This window comes from Schistocerca serialis, chromosome 4 (assembly GCF_023864345.2).
Source record: "Schistocerca serialis cubense isolate TAMUIC-IGC-003099 chromosome 4, iqSchSeri2.2, whole genome shotgun sequence".
Taxonomy (NCBI): domain Eukaryota; kingdom Metazoa; phylum Arthropoda; class Insecta; order Orthoptera; family Acrididae; genus Schistocerca; species Schistocerca serialis.
Genome location: NC_064641.1, coordinates 494,072,870 through 494,087,790, shown reverse-complemented (window position 1 = coordinate 494,087,790; position 14,921 = coordinate 494,072,870). Strand labels below are relative to the sequence as shown.

At 45.1% G+C, this 14,921-nt stretch overlaps 1 protein-coding gene across 1 annotated transcript in view; it reads left to right on the top strand.

Annotated features, from left to right (window-relative positions):
- Window positions 1–13,799, top strand: part of LOC126474571 (tRNA dimethylallyltransferase-like) — a 627,506-nt gene extending 613,707 nt beyond the window's left edge. The window contains exon 5 of the mRNA XM_050102048.1: window positions 13,496–13,799. Coding sequence (XP_049958005.1) covers window positions 13,496–13,799 — 304 coding nt within the window. The remainder of the gene's footprint in view (window positions 1–13,495) is intronic.
- Window positions 13,800–14,921: the final 1,122 nt, after the last annotated feature.

Genomic DNA, 14,921 nt, shown 5'->3' with positions numbered 1-14,921 from the left:
TAAAACTACGTGCCGGGCCGAGACTCGAACTCGGGACCTTCGCCTTTCGCGGGCAAGTTCGCATATCCTTTCTTCCAGAAGTGCTAGTTCTTCAAGGTTCTCAGAAGAGCTTCTGTGAAGTTTGGAAAGTAGAAGGCGAGGTACTGGCAGAATTGAAGCTGTGAGGAAGGGTCGAGAGTCGTGCTTGGGTAGCTCAGATAGTAGGGCACTTTCCCGCGAAAGGCAAAGGTCCCGAGTTCGAGTCTCGGTCCGGCACACAGTTTTAATCTGCTAGGAAGTTTCATATCAGCGCACATTCTGCTGCAGAGTGAAATTCTCATTTTGGAAACATTAGATACTGGTCACACGTCCTGGGCGATTCAATCTTCTCTAAGGATATTCTGGAGCTGCATCCACATAGATCTTGATAACATGCCACTGGAGTGCAGCGCGACAGCGATTTTTGCTCTCGTGTACAGGTTGGAACCACTCGGGGCCTTTCAAAACCAGTCGAGAACATTTGAACGTCATCCGAGCAGCAAAAGGTACATATGCTTTTTCAGTCTTTTCGTTTTGCGCCTTCCTCTGGCTTGACTGGGGGTGGGGCTGTGCACAACGTTAACATAGGCGTAAATTAGCAGCCTCAGCGGCACCCACACACCTTTGTTGTGCACGTTACAAATGAACACTGTTTCGACCGGTCCCAAGGGGTTGCAAACAATGTGTGCCAGAGCGAAAACTGCGGTCGCACTACACCCCAAATGCGTCAGATCACTTTAGTGGGGCTGCAGCCCCACGATGTCCTTAGAGAAGGGTTGAATCGTCCGGGGTGTGTAAGCAATCTCAAGGTGTCAAGAATGTCGCCTTGTTGCTCATCTCGCTTCGAACTGCTGTTTTCTCCCACGAATGTGTGCGAATCAACGCCGCAAAGGAAGGGGTGGTTTCATTGACTGCCTCTGTGTCACCCGCTGAGACCTTTTCGTGTCGCTTCTGAGTAACAGTGTGTCTGAATGTTTTCTTCGGTCACCGCGTGATTTCGGCGCTGGGTGTCGCGGTTCTGATCTACATCGCTGAGGTGTCGAAACAAGGTGTGAAATAAGGTTAAGGGGGTATTGATGACGTTCTCATCGTTTGACACGTCCACGATGGCGCTGGGCAGAATTGTGGTGAAATATGGTGCCAATGTGATATCATTAAGCCACCTTACAGCTCACACTGACCACGGAGTAGCCGCACTGGATTAGCCGAGCGGTCTTGGGGGTGCAGTCATGGACTGTGCGGCTGATCCCGACGGAGGTTCGAGTCCTCCGTCGGGAATGGGTGTGTGTGTTTGTCCTTAGGATAATTTAGGTTAAGTAGTGTGTAAGCTTAGGGATAGATGACCTTCGCTGTTAAGTCCCATAAGATTTCATACACATTTGAACATTTTTTTGACCTCGGAGTTGTAATCTTTTCACATACGTTGACACCTTGCTGTCCGAAGAATCGGCGAGCCCGAGAGTGATGTCGCAGGGCACCACTCTTTGGCACCATTGAGCCAAATTTCAAACTTGTACGTCGCAGTGGGAGACAGTTACTGGATTTCAAAAAAGTTACCGGTTAATTTTGTTGCGCGCGTATATTGCTCAAGGCGAGAGACAGATAAGGGTTTCGATCTTAACGAACACGTTTGTTCGATGATGTTGACAACGATTACGACGACGACGACAACGATAACGACGACGACAACGATTGTGGAAGAGAGGGTAAAATTGTGTGTGTGTTTGGGGCCGGCGGTGGTGGCCGAGCGTTTCTAGGCGCTTCAGTCCCGAACCGCGCGACTGCTACGGTCGCAGGTTCGATGCCTGACTCGGGCATGGATGTGTGTGATGTCCTTAGGTTAGTTAGGTTTAAGTAGTTCTAAGTTCTAGGGGACTGATGACCTCAGATGTTAAGTCCCACATTTGAACCATTTGTGTGTTGGGGGGGGGGGGGGGGGGAGACGAGAGAGTGAGAGCAGATGAGCGACATCATGATAATGTTTCCTTCTTCCTTGAACGAATAGTACGAGCGAGGTGGCTTTTGAGGGAAACGCTGAAAGGTTCCATTGGAAGGGTAACGCCGATTTCCTTGCCCATCTGACGCCGACTCGAACCTTGCAGTCCGTCTCTAATAAACCCGTCGTCGATTGGACTTTAAATCTTTACCTACCTTACTATTTTAAAAATCTTTATCTGCCCCACGTGCTTTTCTTTGACTCCACTTTCCGCCAGTATCCACGGAACGAAATTTTGTTAGAGACATATTTGTGCTGTTAGTAAGCTATTTTGGTTCACATTGTATCCCCTGTCTCTAGGTCATGGCACTTGGTGCCTCCAGATGATGGTTACAAGCAAAGTTTGATAAATGTGGCAAGAGGATTGTATGGCTATCGAGAATCCCTGATAGAACGCTCTGACAGCCGAAGTTAAGGACGTTATGTTTTGATGCACGCTGTAATATGTTCCACCTTTTGCATAACGAAGATCCTAGCCTTCATCAAAAAATATGGCCAGTAACGCGGTTTTAGTGTGCTCTCAAAATGGTGTCGGCAGCAACTACCAGTGCAGCAGTGTGCCCCCTCCTGTCTCTCTTGACTTTCAAACATCTCAAACTAAAGTAGTGGTGAACATTAAGAATTGATAAAATTATACCAAGAATACATGAGATTTTTTTTTTCATTGTCACTGAAATTTCGGAGGTGCTACAAACTAGTTGAAAGCGGACTCTTTGGTCTTTCTTTGCTGTCATTGATACCTTCGTTATCGTTAGGAATCGCTAGCTGTTCTTCCCCAGTAACGTTTTTGGAAAGGCAAACGACCCAGTCTGACTTGGGTTTTACCCCTTTTTTCGTGCTACATTACTTCCCGCCATGCGAGGCTGGCTCTTTAAAGCTGGTTCCTTTCCGGAGCCATGACCAACCCGAGTAAGTGCTCCCTCCTCCTCCTCCTGTGTAATGACCTCGCTGCCCAAAGGCCGATGAACTCTAACAAATCACCCACCTGAAAGTGCTAGCAGCTACGAAATGCGCAAGTTTTTTTTCTCCCATTGAATTACATTCTCGCTACGTCATCATTGGTTCTTCCAAAAAAGCTTCTTCCCGTTTTACTGCATCCAGGAGGCTAGAGAAGAACTAACGCTTGTAGCTGTAAGCTCACGTTTGTGTTTGTGCGTGCGCGCGCGCGCGCGTGTGTGTGTGTGTGTGTGTGTGTGTGTGTGTGTGTGTGTGCGAGAGAGAGAGAGAGAGAGAGAGAGAGAGAGAGAGAGAGAGAGAGTAGGATGTGAATGTGGATGGATATGGTAGGACTTCGACTTACATTACGGAGTAACAATCGGAAGATAAACTGTAGAGGAGTTCCACCTTTTGCAAGACACTGTTTTGTAGTATTCTTTCAGCACTTAATGTACTGTCTTCAGTCAGAGACTTTCCTGTTTTCTTTTTGAGAAACTGTTAATATGTATTAACGTCTTGTGTAAGCTACATGAATTTTTGGGTCACAGGTATTTAACCTATCTGTCGAAAGGAGCGATTATTAGGTATCAAATATTTTAGATTAGCTTACATATCGTACGTCACGTATGTCCATTGTATGTTGTTCACTTACGCTGTGCATAAAGATTTACATCTAGGATACTGATTTTGGAAATACAGAATATGGTTAGATATTTGTCCACACATCTCACACAGTGCTATGTTTTGGATCGTGGTAGTCTTATATCTACCACACGTTTTACAGCTTGTCATCTGCGAAACGTTTTCTATGTTTTCTGTTTTTCGTCCATTTCGGATGGAGAAACGCTATATATCGCATGCAGATATTTCTATATGTAATACCTTAATATGTTTCTTCTCTGCATTAAACTGTTTCCTCACAACACGTCACGAAATTTACTATGAGTTGTTTTCTGCACGGTCGTAAAGGCACCACCAAGTGGATTATGACTGTCAGTACAGGCTAACCACTTCACCTCCTTGCATCCACTTCAACACTTGAGCTGCCTCCCAGCCACATGTACTTGGAGGTACTAACCAATTTAAAACATATAACTTGTAATAGCTGTAATTGTTAGTGTCCAAATGATGTGAATACTGATGTAATGTTGGTCATTACACCACCTCAGTCACCTACAGAAATATCTGCTCTTATGCCCATTACACACTGTATAAAGCTACCAAATTACACGACTAGTAGCGCCATGTGAGGTATTGGAACATATACCAAACCATATTATTTACAAATTTAGTATCCTAGACGTAAATGTTTAAGTGTAGCATAACTGAATATTTAGTAGCTCAGTGTAGTGATGTAAGACTTAACTGTATAACTTACGCAAACTAGTGTACCGTAAAATATTTTTCCTCTAATGATTGCTGCTCTGTACAAGTAAATACCTTTGTGCGAAAAATTCACAGAACTGGCACAAGAGGTTAACATGTAATAATATTTTTTTCAGAAAGAAAAAAAAAAAAAAAAAAAAAAACTGACGACAGCATGTGAAGCGCTAAAACATGTGGGTTAACAATAAAACTATAACACGGTGTTTCTCATTAGGAGGAATACCTCTCCAGCATTTGTTAGCAAACACGAAAACTAAGAAGAACTCCAATCTCCAGAGGATGACTGTAAGTTGGAGGTAGTGTGTTGACGCACTTGATGTGGTGTGCATTGGTGGTTTAGTATGTAAAGCTCACATGTGCAACGGTTTTTCCAATAGAATTCTCTAGCCCTATCAAGGAACATGTTTTTTCACAATACAATTTGTTGATGTAGATGTCATCGTATTTAAAAGGGAAAGGCACATAGTCTGAGGTTTCGAGCGTATTAAGCGAATTTCAGTTGCATAACACTGCACTGTTGTAAAAATGTGTAAACCAAATTTCAGGTGCCATTATTTTGTAGATTGGTCTATTAAGATACTGTCGCAGTGAAAACACAGATAAAGACCTGAGGATGTTCTGCATGCCTTCCTATAGAAGTGAAACAGTGAACCAGAGCATGTGATCCCCTTATGGCCAGTTAAAACTGACATCTCGAAATTGAATGTTCCATGTAATGAATGGTGAAGTTGCGTCCCTTCTCGGGCATTACTACTGGGTGGGACCTGTTGATGGAGCATTTTTACGCTACAAAACTGTTAGTCACCTTAAGCAACTGTATTTTCGTCACAGTCTTGCCGTGTTTGCATATGTATCTTGGATGATAAGGTAGGGTCGGACTAAAACGAAACTGTTTCTCTATCAGGCGTACCTAGATTATAGTATACTGCAAGAAAAAAGCGTTCAGCGGGGGCTTTATAACAAACGGGTGAAATACAGTTTGACATTGAAAAACTTTTTGTCCTAGGTAAAAAGTGCAGGTATCTTCGCACATAGCTCAATTTTATGTGATTCCGTCCTGTCGTTTTTCCAATCACTAACTTCCATCCTTTCTGGGATGGAAGAGGCAGCTGCTAACACATCACTGTATCTGTGTGGGTACATGTTAAGTCAGAGGATGCCGTATTCGAACGGAGCCTTCACTGCTCAGCAGCCTTTTTTCATTGCCAGTGAACCTTTATGGCAGCAGCTACACTGAGTGAAGAAAAGTATCTAGACACCCCTGTGTAATGCGGAATTGACCACCAGATGCCACGAGAGGCGGACCCGCCAGTGTAAAGGAGGCGGGGAGTGCTGTGTTCTCAATAGAAAAGCAGTAAAAGCAATATGAGTCGGGCTGGGAGAGCTCGGTGACTTCGAACGTGGACTAGTCGCGGGATATCTGAGCATCAAATCCATCATGGACATTTCAGACGCTTCCAGAAGTGCCCAGAGTCGATTGTTGGTGGTGTGATTGTGAAGTGGCTGTGTGAAGGATCAACGACAGCTGAACCAACACCTGGCGCACATCATGTAGTGACCGAAAGTGATCTTCGTTCACTGCTCAAGGTGAAATCGCTTGAAATCTACGGAAGGAATCACTTGTGAGTTCCAGGGTAGTACCAGCAGTCCAGCCAGTAGAATGATAGTGAGTAGGGGGTTGCAAATGAAGGGTTGCAATGGGTCTTAGGTGGTGTAAAGAGGGACGTCACTGGACAGTGGATGAATGCAAACAAGTGATTTGGAGATACGAATCTCGATGCATCGTTTGGCAGTCCAATGGAAGGGTCTTGATTTGGCGGATGCATGAACAACTTTACCTGTCATCATATGTTGTGTGTAGTGCCAACAGTAACGTACAGAAGCGGTGTGTGGGTGTTTATCGTAGTTTCGTGGATCTCTTATTGCGCTTAAGAAAACACTAAATACGGAAGCATGTTAACATGTTTTACAGCTTTGTGTGCTGCTTACAGTAGAGGACCAGTTCTGAGACGATGATGCTTTGTGTGAGCATGACAGAGCGCCCTATCATGAAGCAGCTTCTGTGTGGCAATGATTTGTGCACAATAACATTCTTGAAATGGACTGGCCAATCCTGAGTCCCGACCTGAACCCAATGGGAACATCTTCGAAGTTGGAAGGTCAGTTTCACCCAAGACCCGAGCGTCCAATATCACTACCGTGTCTGGTTTCGCCTCTTGAGGACGAATGAGTTGCCATTTGTCCACAGACATCCAAACAACTCATTGAAAGTGTCCCTGACAGAGTTCAAGTCGTCATAAAGGCGAAGGATGGACACATTCCATATTAAGGCCCACTAATTGATGACCCAGCACTTTTAATCAGATGGTGTTTATATCGCCCTAGTTCGTTTCATGTTCCAGTGCAACCATATGCCCAAGCTACTTTTTTATCCATTAATCCCTGAACAATTTTGGACTATGCGACTGTTATTGAGTTTCTTTCAAAGGATAAAACAATAAGAAGAATCCATTATGTATCTCAGTAAAAATTTTCAGCGGGCTTTGCCTATGCCTGTGCAGGTCATGTTTACGGACCACACCGGTTGGATGCTTCTGAGAAAAAAAAGGTGCAAATATTGCAGGGTAAATTTAGTCTCGATTTGGTTTTGATGGGCAATGTTTAAATGCAGAACCTATCCTGACCAAAGCTTTCTCATAATTGATTCTTCGTGTAAAACACACTATACTCTTTGTTGTACGCCTGTGACAGCTATTTGAAACACTTTTGATGACGTGTTAGTATTTCCTAGACGTTTTCATCTATAGTCACAAGTTTAGTAAGACATTCACGTGGATTATTTGCAACGGAGTTACAGCCCTGTTTGATTCACTTATTTTTTAACGGTTGAAATGAGCAAGTAAAATTTTCGTATCCTTCCACCAACATTGTAATAATTTCCGCTGGCGAGAAACCATCTCACATAAAAAACTGCATGTCTGTCAGATGTTCCACTTTAGCGATTTGTGCGAAACACACACAGCATTACGGAGATTAAAGGGCAGTGAGGGGGGAAAAAAATTGCCTGCAGGTAAAGTTCACACTTGAATTATATGACAGAGAAACGAATACTAACGTAACAAAAATAAATAGCATCTAAATCGGCGCAGGTCCATTTTAGTTGCAGGGATTTTCTGCTTGTCCTCACATAATTGCCTGTAACGGTGCAGAGGTCGAGGCACAGGACTTGCCTCCGATAGGAGCGGGGTTCAAATCTCCTTCTGGCCATTCAAATTAATGTTTTTCATAATTTTACTAAATCGTATCAGGCGATTACCGGTATGGTATGTTTGTAAAGGACACGTGCGATCTTATTCTCTTTCCTTTGTCCAGTCAGAGATTGTGCTCCCCTGTCATTGACGGATACCGAGCCAGATGCTTCACAAGGGAACCATCAGGCCTTTTAAACCACGGGTTTTGATGACTCTTCGGTATGTTGTACAGGAACGTGTCCTGAATACCTGGCTAACGGCTTTTGATATCACGGCCCCTGGTTTCCGAGAAAATCGATGTTGAAGTTTCATAATATTAAGTTTCGGGTAAGCGAGTGTAGCGCGGTGGATAATGTTCATGGGTATCGCGCTGACGGTAGGGGTTCAAATCCTAGCTGTGTATCTTTTTTGAAATTTCATTGTACAGGATATCATTAAATAGTATATGTCATCCAAAATTATTCAAAATAAGTCGTTTTCGGGATAGTAATTTCATTAATAAATCAGTCATTACAGCAAACTTTCTTCAAATGTGTATTCCGTTTATTACAGAATAGACTCCAGGGTCGTCTTACACGCTATCGCTTGCTGTAGTTGAACGGAATTCCAGATGGTATTTGTCGTAGAAGCAACCGAAACACAAATTTGTAGATCACCACGCACATTTAATGAAAGCTACTGCGATGGAGGCACACGGATGTTTCGGAAGTGATACCACGAAACACAATTCGTTTGAATTCAAAAAGATTGTTGTTTCTTCGATCAACTTCGATGCGAACTGTGCATATCTGATCATTCCTGTGGAAGCAGGTGCACTAATTTAATGAAGATTTCCCTGGAAACGATTTTTCTATTAGTCTTTAACAAGTCGGGAGCATTTTGAATTTTTTTTAGTGAAAATTTTGACTTGCATCTGAAAGAAAACATTACAGTATTGGCAAATCAGTACTGCCAACGTGTTAGCAGCGTACTTTAGCCGCTGTTGACATCGATTTTCTCGGAAATGGGGGCCGTCGTATAAAACGCCGGTAGCCAGATACACAAAGAAATGACTGACATTAGCTGCGAATGGTCGTTGATTTAAACAAATGGGGAAACCTGAAAATTTGTGTCGAACCAGGATTCAAACCCGGATCTCCTGCTTAGTTTGGCGGATGGGTGACGGTTCGAACTCGCGTCCGGTCATGCAGTTTTAGGTTTTCCGTAATTTCCCTAAATAACAAATAAATAAATAAAGGCAAATACCAAATGGTTCGTTTGCAAGGGCAAGGCCGAATTTCTTCTCCCTCCTTTCCCAACTCGAGCTTTGGGTCCGTCACTAATGACATTGTCATCAACGGCATCATCAACCATAGTCTTCTTTTCTTTCTTTCTTCCTTCCTTCGTTGGGGCGTTGGAAACGCTACCTCCTTTCTTTTCGTATATTGAGTGAGAAATAAGCTGGCCGGACATAAAAATGACTCATCAGCAGCATACATCATGCTAATAGCTTGTAACACCGCGTCTATCTTTCAAAATGGCCTCAATTCGGAGAGGAAGAGGCCAGTCCATCCGAAGGCACTCTTTGATGATTATACGCCGTACAGCTACCAAATTGCGGGCATGTTGATTGCTACGTTTCACCAGCTGTGCCAAATACTCCCAGACATTTTCTGTGGCATTAACATCGAATGACTGACCCTCGCGGATAGCCTCGCGCGTGAGAACGCCGCTTCCGGGATTCGAGGAGGCATCCCGGTCCTGGAGCTATACGTTCGATAAACAGAGGGGGCGATTGTGTCTGCGGTGTGGTTTTTAGGCGGTATGCGACGTGCCAGTAAGTGAATGCTGGGCTGTTACCCACCTCCCGCCTTAGATACGCGATACGCAAACATTCTACACTCGCACCATTCTCCGCAAGCCACGTAACGGTGTGTGGCGAAGGGTACTTCTGGTACCACTAGCTGATCGCGCCCTCGCCGTTCCCTGTTCCACTCGCGAAAGGCGCATGGGAACAGTGATTGTCAGTAAGCCTCTGTATTAGCTTTAATTTCTCTATTTTTCTCGTCGTGGTCATTTCGCGAGATGTATGTGGCAGAAAGTAATATGTTGTCCGACTCTTCCCAAGAAGTGCTCACTCGAAATTTCAGCAGTAACACTCCCTGTTTTGTACACTGCCTCACTTGCATGTCTGCCACTGGAGTTTTGTTGAGCAACTCTGTAATGCTCTCGTGCCGACTAAACGAACCAGTGACGAAGCAGTGACGAAACGTGACGTTCGTGATCGAATCTTCTCTACCTCCTCTATCAGTCGTACATGGTAAGGATCCCAGATTGGTGAGCAATACTCAAGTGTCGGTCAAACAAGAGCCTTGGAAGCCACTTCCATCGTGCATGAGTTACATTTCCTTAAGACTTTTGCTATGAATCTCAGTGTGGCATCTACTTTTCCTACTATTTGTTTGATGTGGTCATTCCATTTAAGGTCACTCTGGATAGTTATTCCTGGATATTTTACAGAGATTACCGTTTGTGACAGTTTGTCATCAATAGTGTTGGGCCACCACACAGTTACTGGTATCCGTACATTTTTGAGACAGCCATCACCTCGAACAACACGTGCAGGTGACAGGCAACACTCAGTCACCGAGAATGTTGAACCAAATATCATGTCTCACGGGTTCACGGTAACCCGAATGCGTGGGCCAAAGTCACAATACGAAAGACACCCCCAAAATATCGCTGAACCACCGCCATCGTGAACTACACGATCCGTACATACGGAAGGTTAAACGTCATAATGGGTAGTCAGTGCAGTGGACACTTTGCACTATTTGAAAAAGGAGCGGAATGGCAAATCGTCGAAACACACTAAATGCCTCCAGTCATCTTCGCAATTTCTGTGTTGTCTGCCCCACTGAAAACGCGCAGCTGTAGCAATCCCATTTCTGTATTACACAGAGTACTCTACAGCACTGTCTTCGTAATTACTAGGTCTAAAAATTTGCTTCCTCCGTTTTTCCTCGAGTATTGCCCATCGCTGGCCACTACGTTCTCCCATATTTTGGATAGCATACGAATCCCGTGGCGGAAGAACTGGGCGTCTTTTGTGGGGATCCATCAATCGATTCAAAAAGAAATGGTTCAAATGGCTCTAAGCAGTATGGGACTTAACAGCTGAGGTCATCAGTCCCCTAGACTTAGAACTACTTAAACCTAACTAACCTAAGGACATTAGAAGCATCCATGCCCGACGCAGGATTCGAACCTGCGACCGTAACAGCAGCGCGGTTCCGGACTGAAGCGCCTAGAACCGCTCGGCCACAGCGGCCGGCCATCAATCGAGTCAATTTTGCACTTGTTCATATAATCGGAAGTGCTGGTTAGCCAGACTGTATGCCACTGATCGAAAAAGGTGGTACTCAGAGAGAGCAACGTATGGAGAATACGGTGGGAGGGATAGGACTCATTTCAAAGTTTCCATGTATGTTTTGACGGGTTTTGCGACATGGGGTCGAGCAGTGACCTGCTGTAAAATTACCTTTACGTGTCTATCGCTGTATTGTGGCCGTTTGTGTTTCAGTGCTGGGCTCGAACGCATCACTTGCTTTCGATAATGATGTCCTGTGACTGTCTTCGTCTGTTTCAGTAGCTACGTAAACGTTCTGTCTTCCACCGCCATGCCGGTCTTCGACATCAAAATCACCGTTCTTAAGGCGTTGAAAACATTCTCTGCACATTCTTCCACTAATAGTTCCCTCACCATTGGTGTTACCCAGCATTTTAAGAGCCACAGCCGCAGATTTCTTCATGTTAAAGCAGAAAATTAAAACTTCCCGCAAATGGCGAGACGTACTTAATCGAGAATAACCTTATGATGCAATCACAAATCGACTAATATTTTTATGGCATTATGTTTACAGATGCCCAAGCTTATTTTATTACACTTATGACCAACCACCTGAACCCCACTTGCCGCTACTGCCGTCTATTGCAAAACGGCGGAAGCAAAGTTGTAGACCTAATAGCTTACATTTATCGCCAATCTCTCTCCCAGCGCAAAGTCCCAAGCGACTGCAAGAAAACGCAGGTGACTCCTGTATGTAAGAAGGATAAGAGAAAGGGCCTGCAAAATTATAGACCCGTATCATTATCATCGGTGTGCTGTGAATTATAGAACATTTTTAGTGTTCGAGACGGGAAAGCTTATGTCCAGGAATCAGCACGGTATTAGGAAGCGTCGCTTGTGCGAAACTCGGCTTGCTCTTTTCTCACATGAATACAGCGACATATGGACGAAAGGCAACCGACAGATTCCAGATTTCTAGATTTCCGAAAAGCATTTGACGCGTTACCCCACTGCAGTCTGTTAACGAAGGTGCGGGCACTTGGGACCGGTTACCGGATGTATGAGTGGCTTGAAGACCTCTTAAGTAACATACCGCAGTATGTTGTCCTCGACAGCGAGTTTCCATCAGAGACGAGGGTCAGGAGTGCGAAAGGGAGGTGTGGAAGGAACGCTTTTGTTCTCTGTGTACATAAACGGACTGGCGGACGGGGTGGGCAGCAATCTGCGGTTGTTCGCTGATGATGCTATGGTTGCTTTGGTATACGGGAAGTTGTCTTCGGTTTAGCGACTGTAGGAGGATACAAGATGATTGAACAAAATTTCTAGTTTGTGTGATGAACGGCAGCTAGCTTTAAATGTAGAAAAATGGAAGTTAATGCGGATGTGTAGGAAAACAATCCCCATGACGAATGGTCGAGTTCGGATTATTGGGGAAATTTTAGGAAAGTGTGGTTCATCTGTAAAGGAGGCCTCATGTAGGATGGTAGTGCGACCCATTCTTCAGTACTGCTCGAGTGTTTGGGATCCGCACCAAGTAGGATTAAAGGAATGCATCGAAGCAGTTCGGAGGTTGGCTGCTAGATTTGTTTCCGATGGGTTCGAACAATTCGCAAGTATTACGGAGATGCTGCGGGAACTCAAATGGAGCCGGCCGCTATGGCCGAGCGGTTCTAGGGGCTTCAGTCTGGAACCGCGCTGCCTCGGGCATGGATGTGTGTGATGTCCTTAGGTTAGTTAGGTTTAAGTAGTTCTAAGTCTAGGGGACTGATGACCTCAGGAGTTAAGTCCCATATTGCTTAGAGCCATTTGAACCATTTTTGAACTAAAATGTCCCGGAGGGGAGGCGAGTTCTTTTCCAAGGACACATTTGAGAAAATTTAGAGGCCCAGCATTTAAAGTTGACTGCAGAACGATTGTACTACGACCAACACACATTTCGCGTAAGGACCACGAAGATAACATACGAGACATTAGAGGTTATACGGAGGCATATAGACATTAGTTTTTTCTTCGTTCTGTTTGCGAGTGGAACAGGAAAGAAAATGACTACTAGTGGTACAAGTACCCTCCGCCACGCATCGTACCGTGGCTTGCGGAGTATGTATGTAGGTGTAGGTAGATATAGACATAGATGCCGCTGTCTAGAGAGGTATTCTGGAGAGGTATGGAACTACAAACGTTATCTTATCAATTTTCGCTCGGACAATGGTTAAAATAGCTGCATTCACTGACAAAACCAATTCGTGTCCAGTTTGGTGGGAATTGTTATTGACAAGGGGTGTCAATGACAATCGCTCGTCTCCTGTCCTTGTCGGTTACGATCTTTGCGCGATCACTTTCCTTACACCATGTTTGATGGTTGCACATCCACCCACCTCGATGAGCTTATTCCATACCACAGACAGACACCAACACACCACTGCAGTGCTATGAGGGATGGAGGGTCAGCTGAGCGGCTCGTACCAGTCCTATAGGCCTATCTGCAGCACTCCAAAGCGACCAGCGTTCCACTAGTATTTTGTCTGGTGAGTTTGTAAGCTAGGCACCTAGTAGCGCAGTAAAGTTGTGTCAGCCCCTCAGGTTGACGGGAAGTCGTCGCGCCGCCGGCGTCGGCGCCAGCCAGCCTCGTGAACCACCTGCTCCGGAGGCGGAGGCGGCGCCTGCCGCACCAGGGACACAGCTGGCGGCGAGCCGTGCGTACGCGCCGCTTACGCAATGTGGCACGCTACGCACGCGCTATCAGCGCCGGCGTTACGTAAACGTGTCGAGGTTAAGGACCGGCTCCTGTTGCCAGGGGGCGCTCGCTTCCTGCGGGGTGACTTCCGGGGGACTGCCATTTAAACCGCCGCCGCCTCCCCGCTTGTGTGTTTCTGGTGAAATTTAAAAGACTGGGACACGTCGTGCAAGGAGTATAGCAATAGTGGAGCAGAAAATGAAGCACTTGTTTCATTTCTTAACGAATCCATAATGGTTTCATGTAGCATATAGAGTAAAAGATATATATTTTATGAACATAAGTCTGTTGACCGTATGTGTTTCGGTGTTTGGATTTTTTCCGATACTTACCAGAAATGAAATACGAGGGGCGTCCAGTAAGAAAGAATCCCTCTTTTTTTTCCAAACCAGTGTCGTACTAGCTCGCATACTGAGCTCGTAATCAGCTTGTCAATGTCGATGTGACTTCCATAATCGGTGTTGAAGTGCTTACCTCCGAGGAGGTCTTTGAATTGAGTTAACACGTGAAAATCACTTGGAGCAAGATCTTCCGAGCCAATGTCCAACAATTTGAATGCTCACACAGCCTTCTCAGTAGAAAGAGCTTAACTCCCGATTGATATCTACAGTGGATAGTTGTTTTGTTGCGGAAAAACCGAATGACAGAGCGTAGCTCACAAACGGGCAAATATTTATCGAATATATTGCTTCCCCCTACTTATACCTCCCGAGGAGATCACGAATGTAAATTTAGAGAGATTAGAGCGCGCACGGAGGCTTTCAGACAGTCGTTCTTCCCGCGAACCATACGCGACTGGAACAGGAAAGGGAGGTAATGACAGTGGCACGTAAAGTGCCCTCCGCCACACACCGTTGGGTGGCTTGCGGAGTATAAATGTAGATGTAGATGTAGAATTTGTTGTGGTAATTACAGTACAGCCGGCCGGTGTGGTCGAGCGGTTCTAGGCGCTTCAGTCTGGAACCGCGCGACCGCTACGTCGCAGGTTCGAATCCTGCCTCAGGCATGGATGTGTGTGATGTCCTTAGGTTAGTTAGGTTTAAGTAGTTCTAAGTTCTAGCGGACTTATGAGCTCAGATGTTAAGTCCCATAGTGCTCAGAGCTATTTGAACTATTTAATTACAGTACATACTAGCTGGCAGCGCACTGACAAGATACTGCAGTTCGTAACCCAGTGTAAGCGGTGTCAACACATGCCGGTCGAACTCGCCAGGCCTCTTACGTCACGCACACAGTTTATTTTCCAGAGAAATAAAACAAGGAAACTTACTT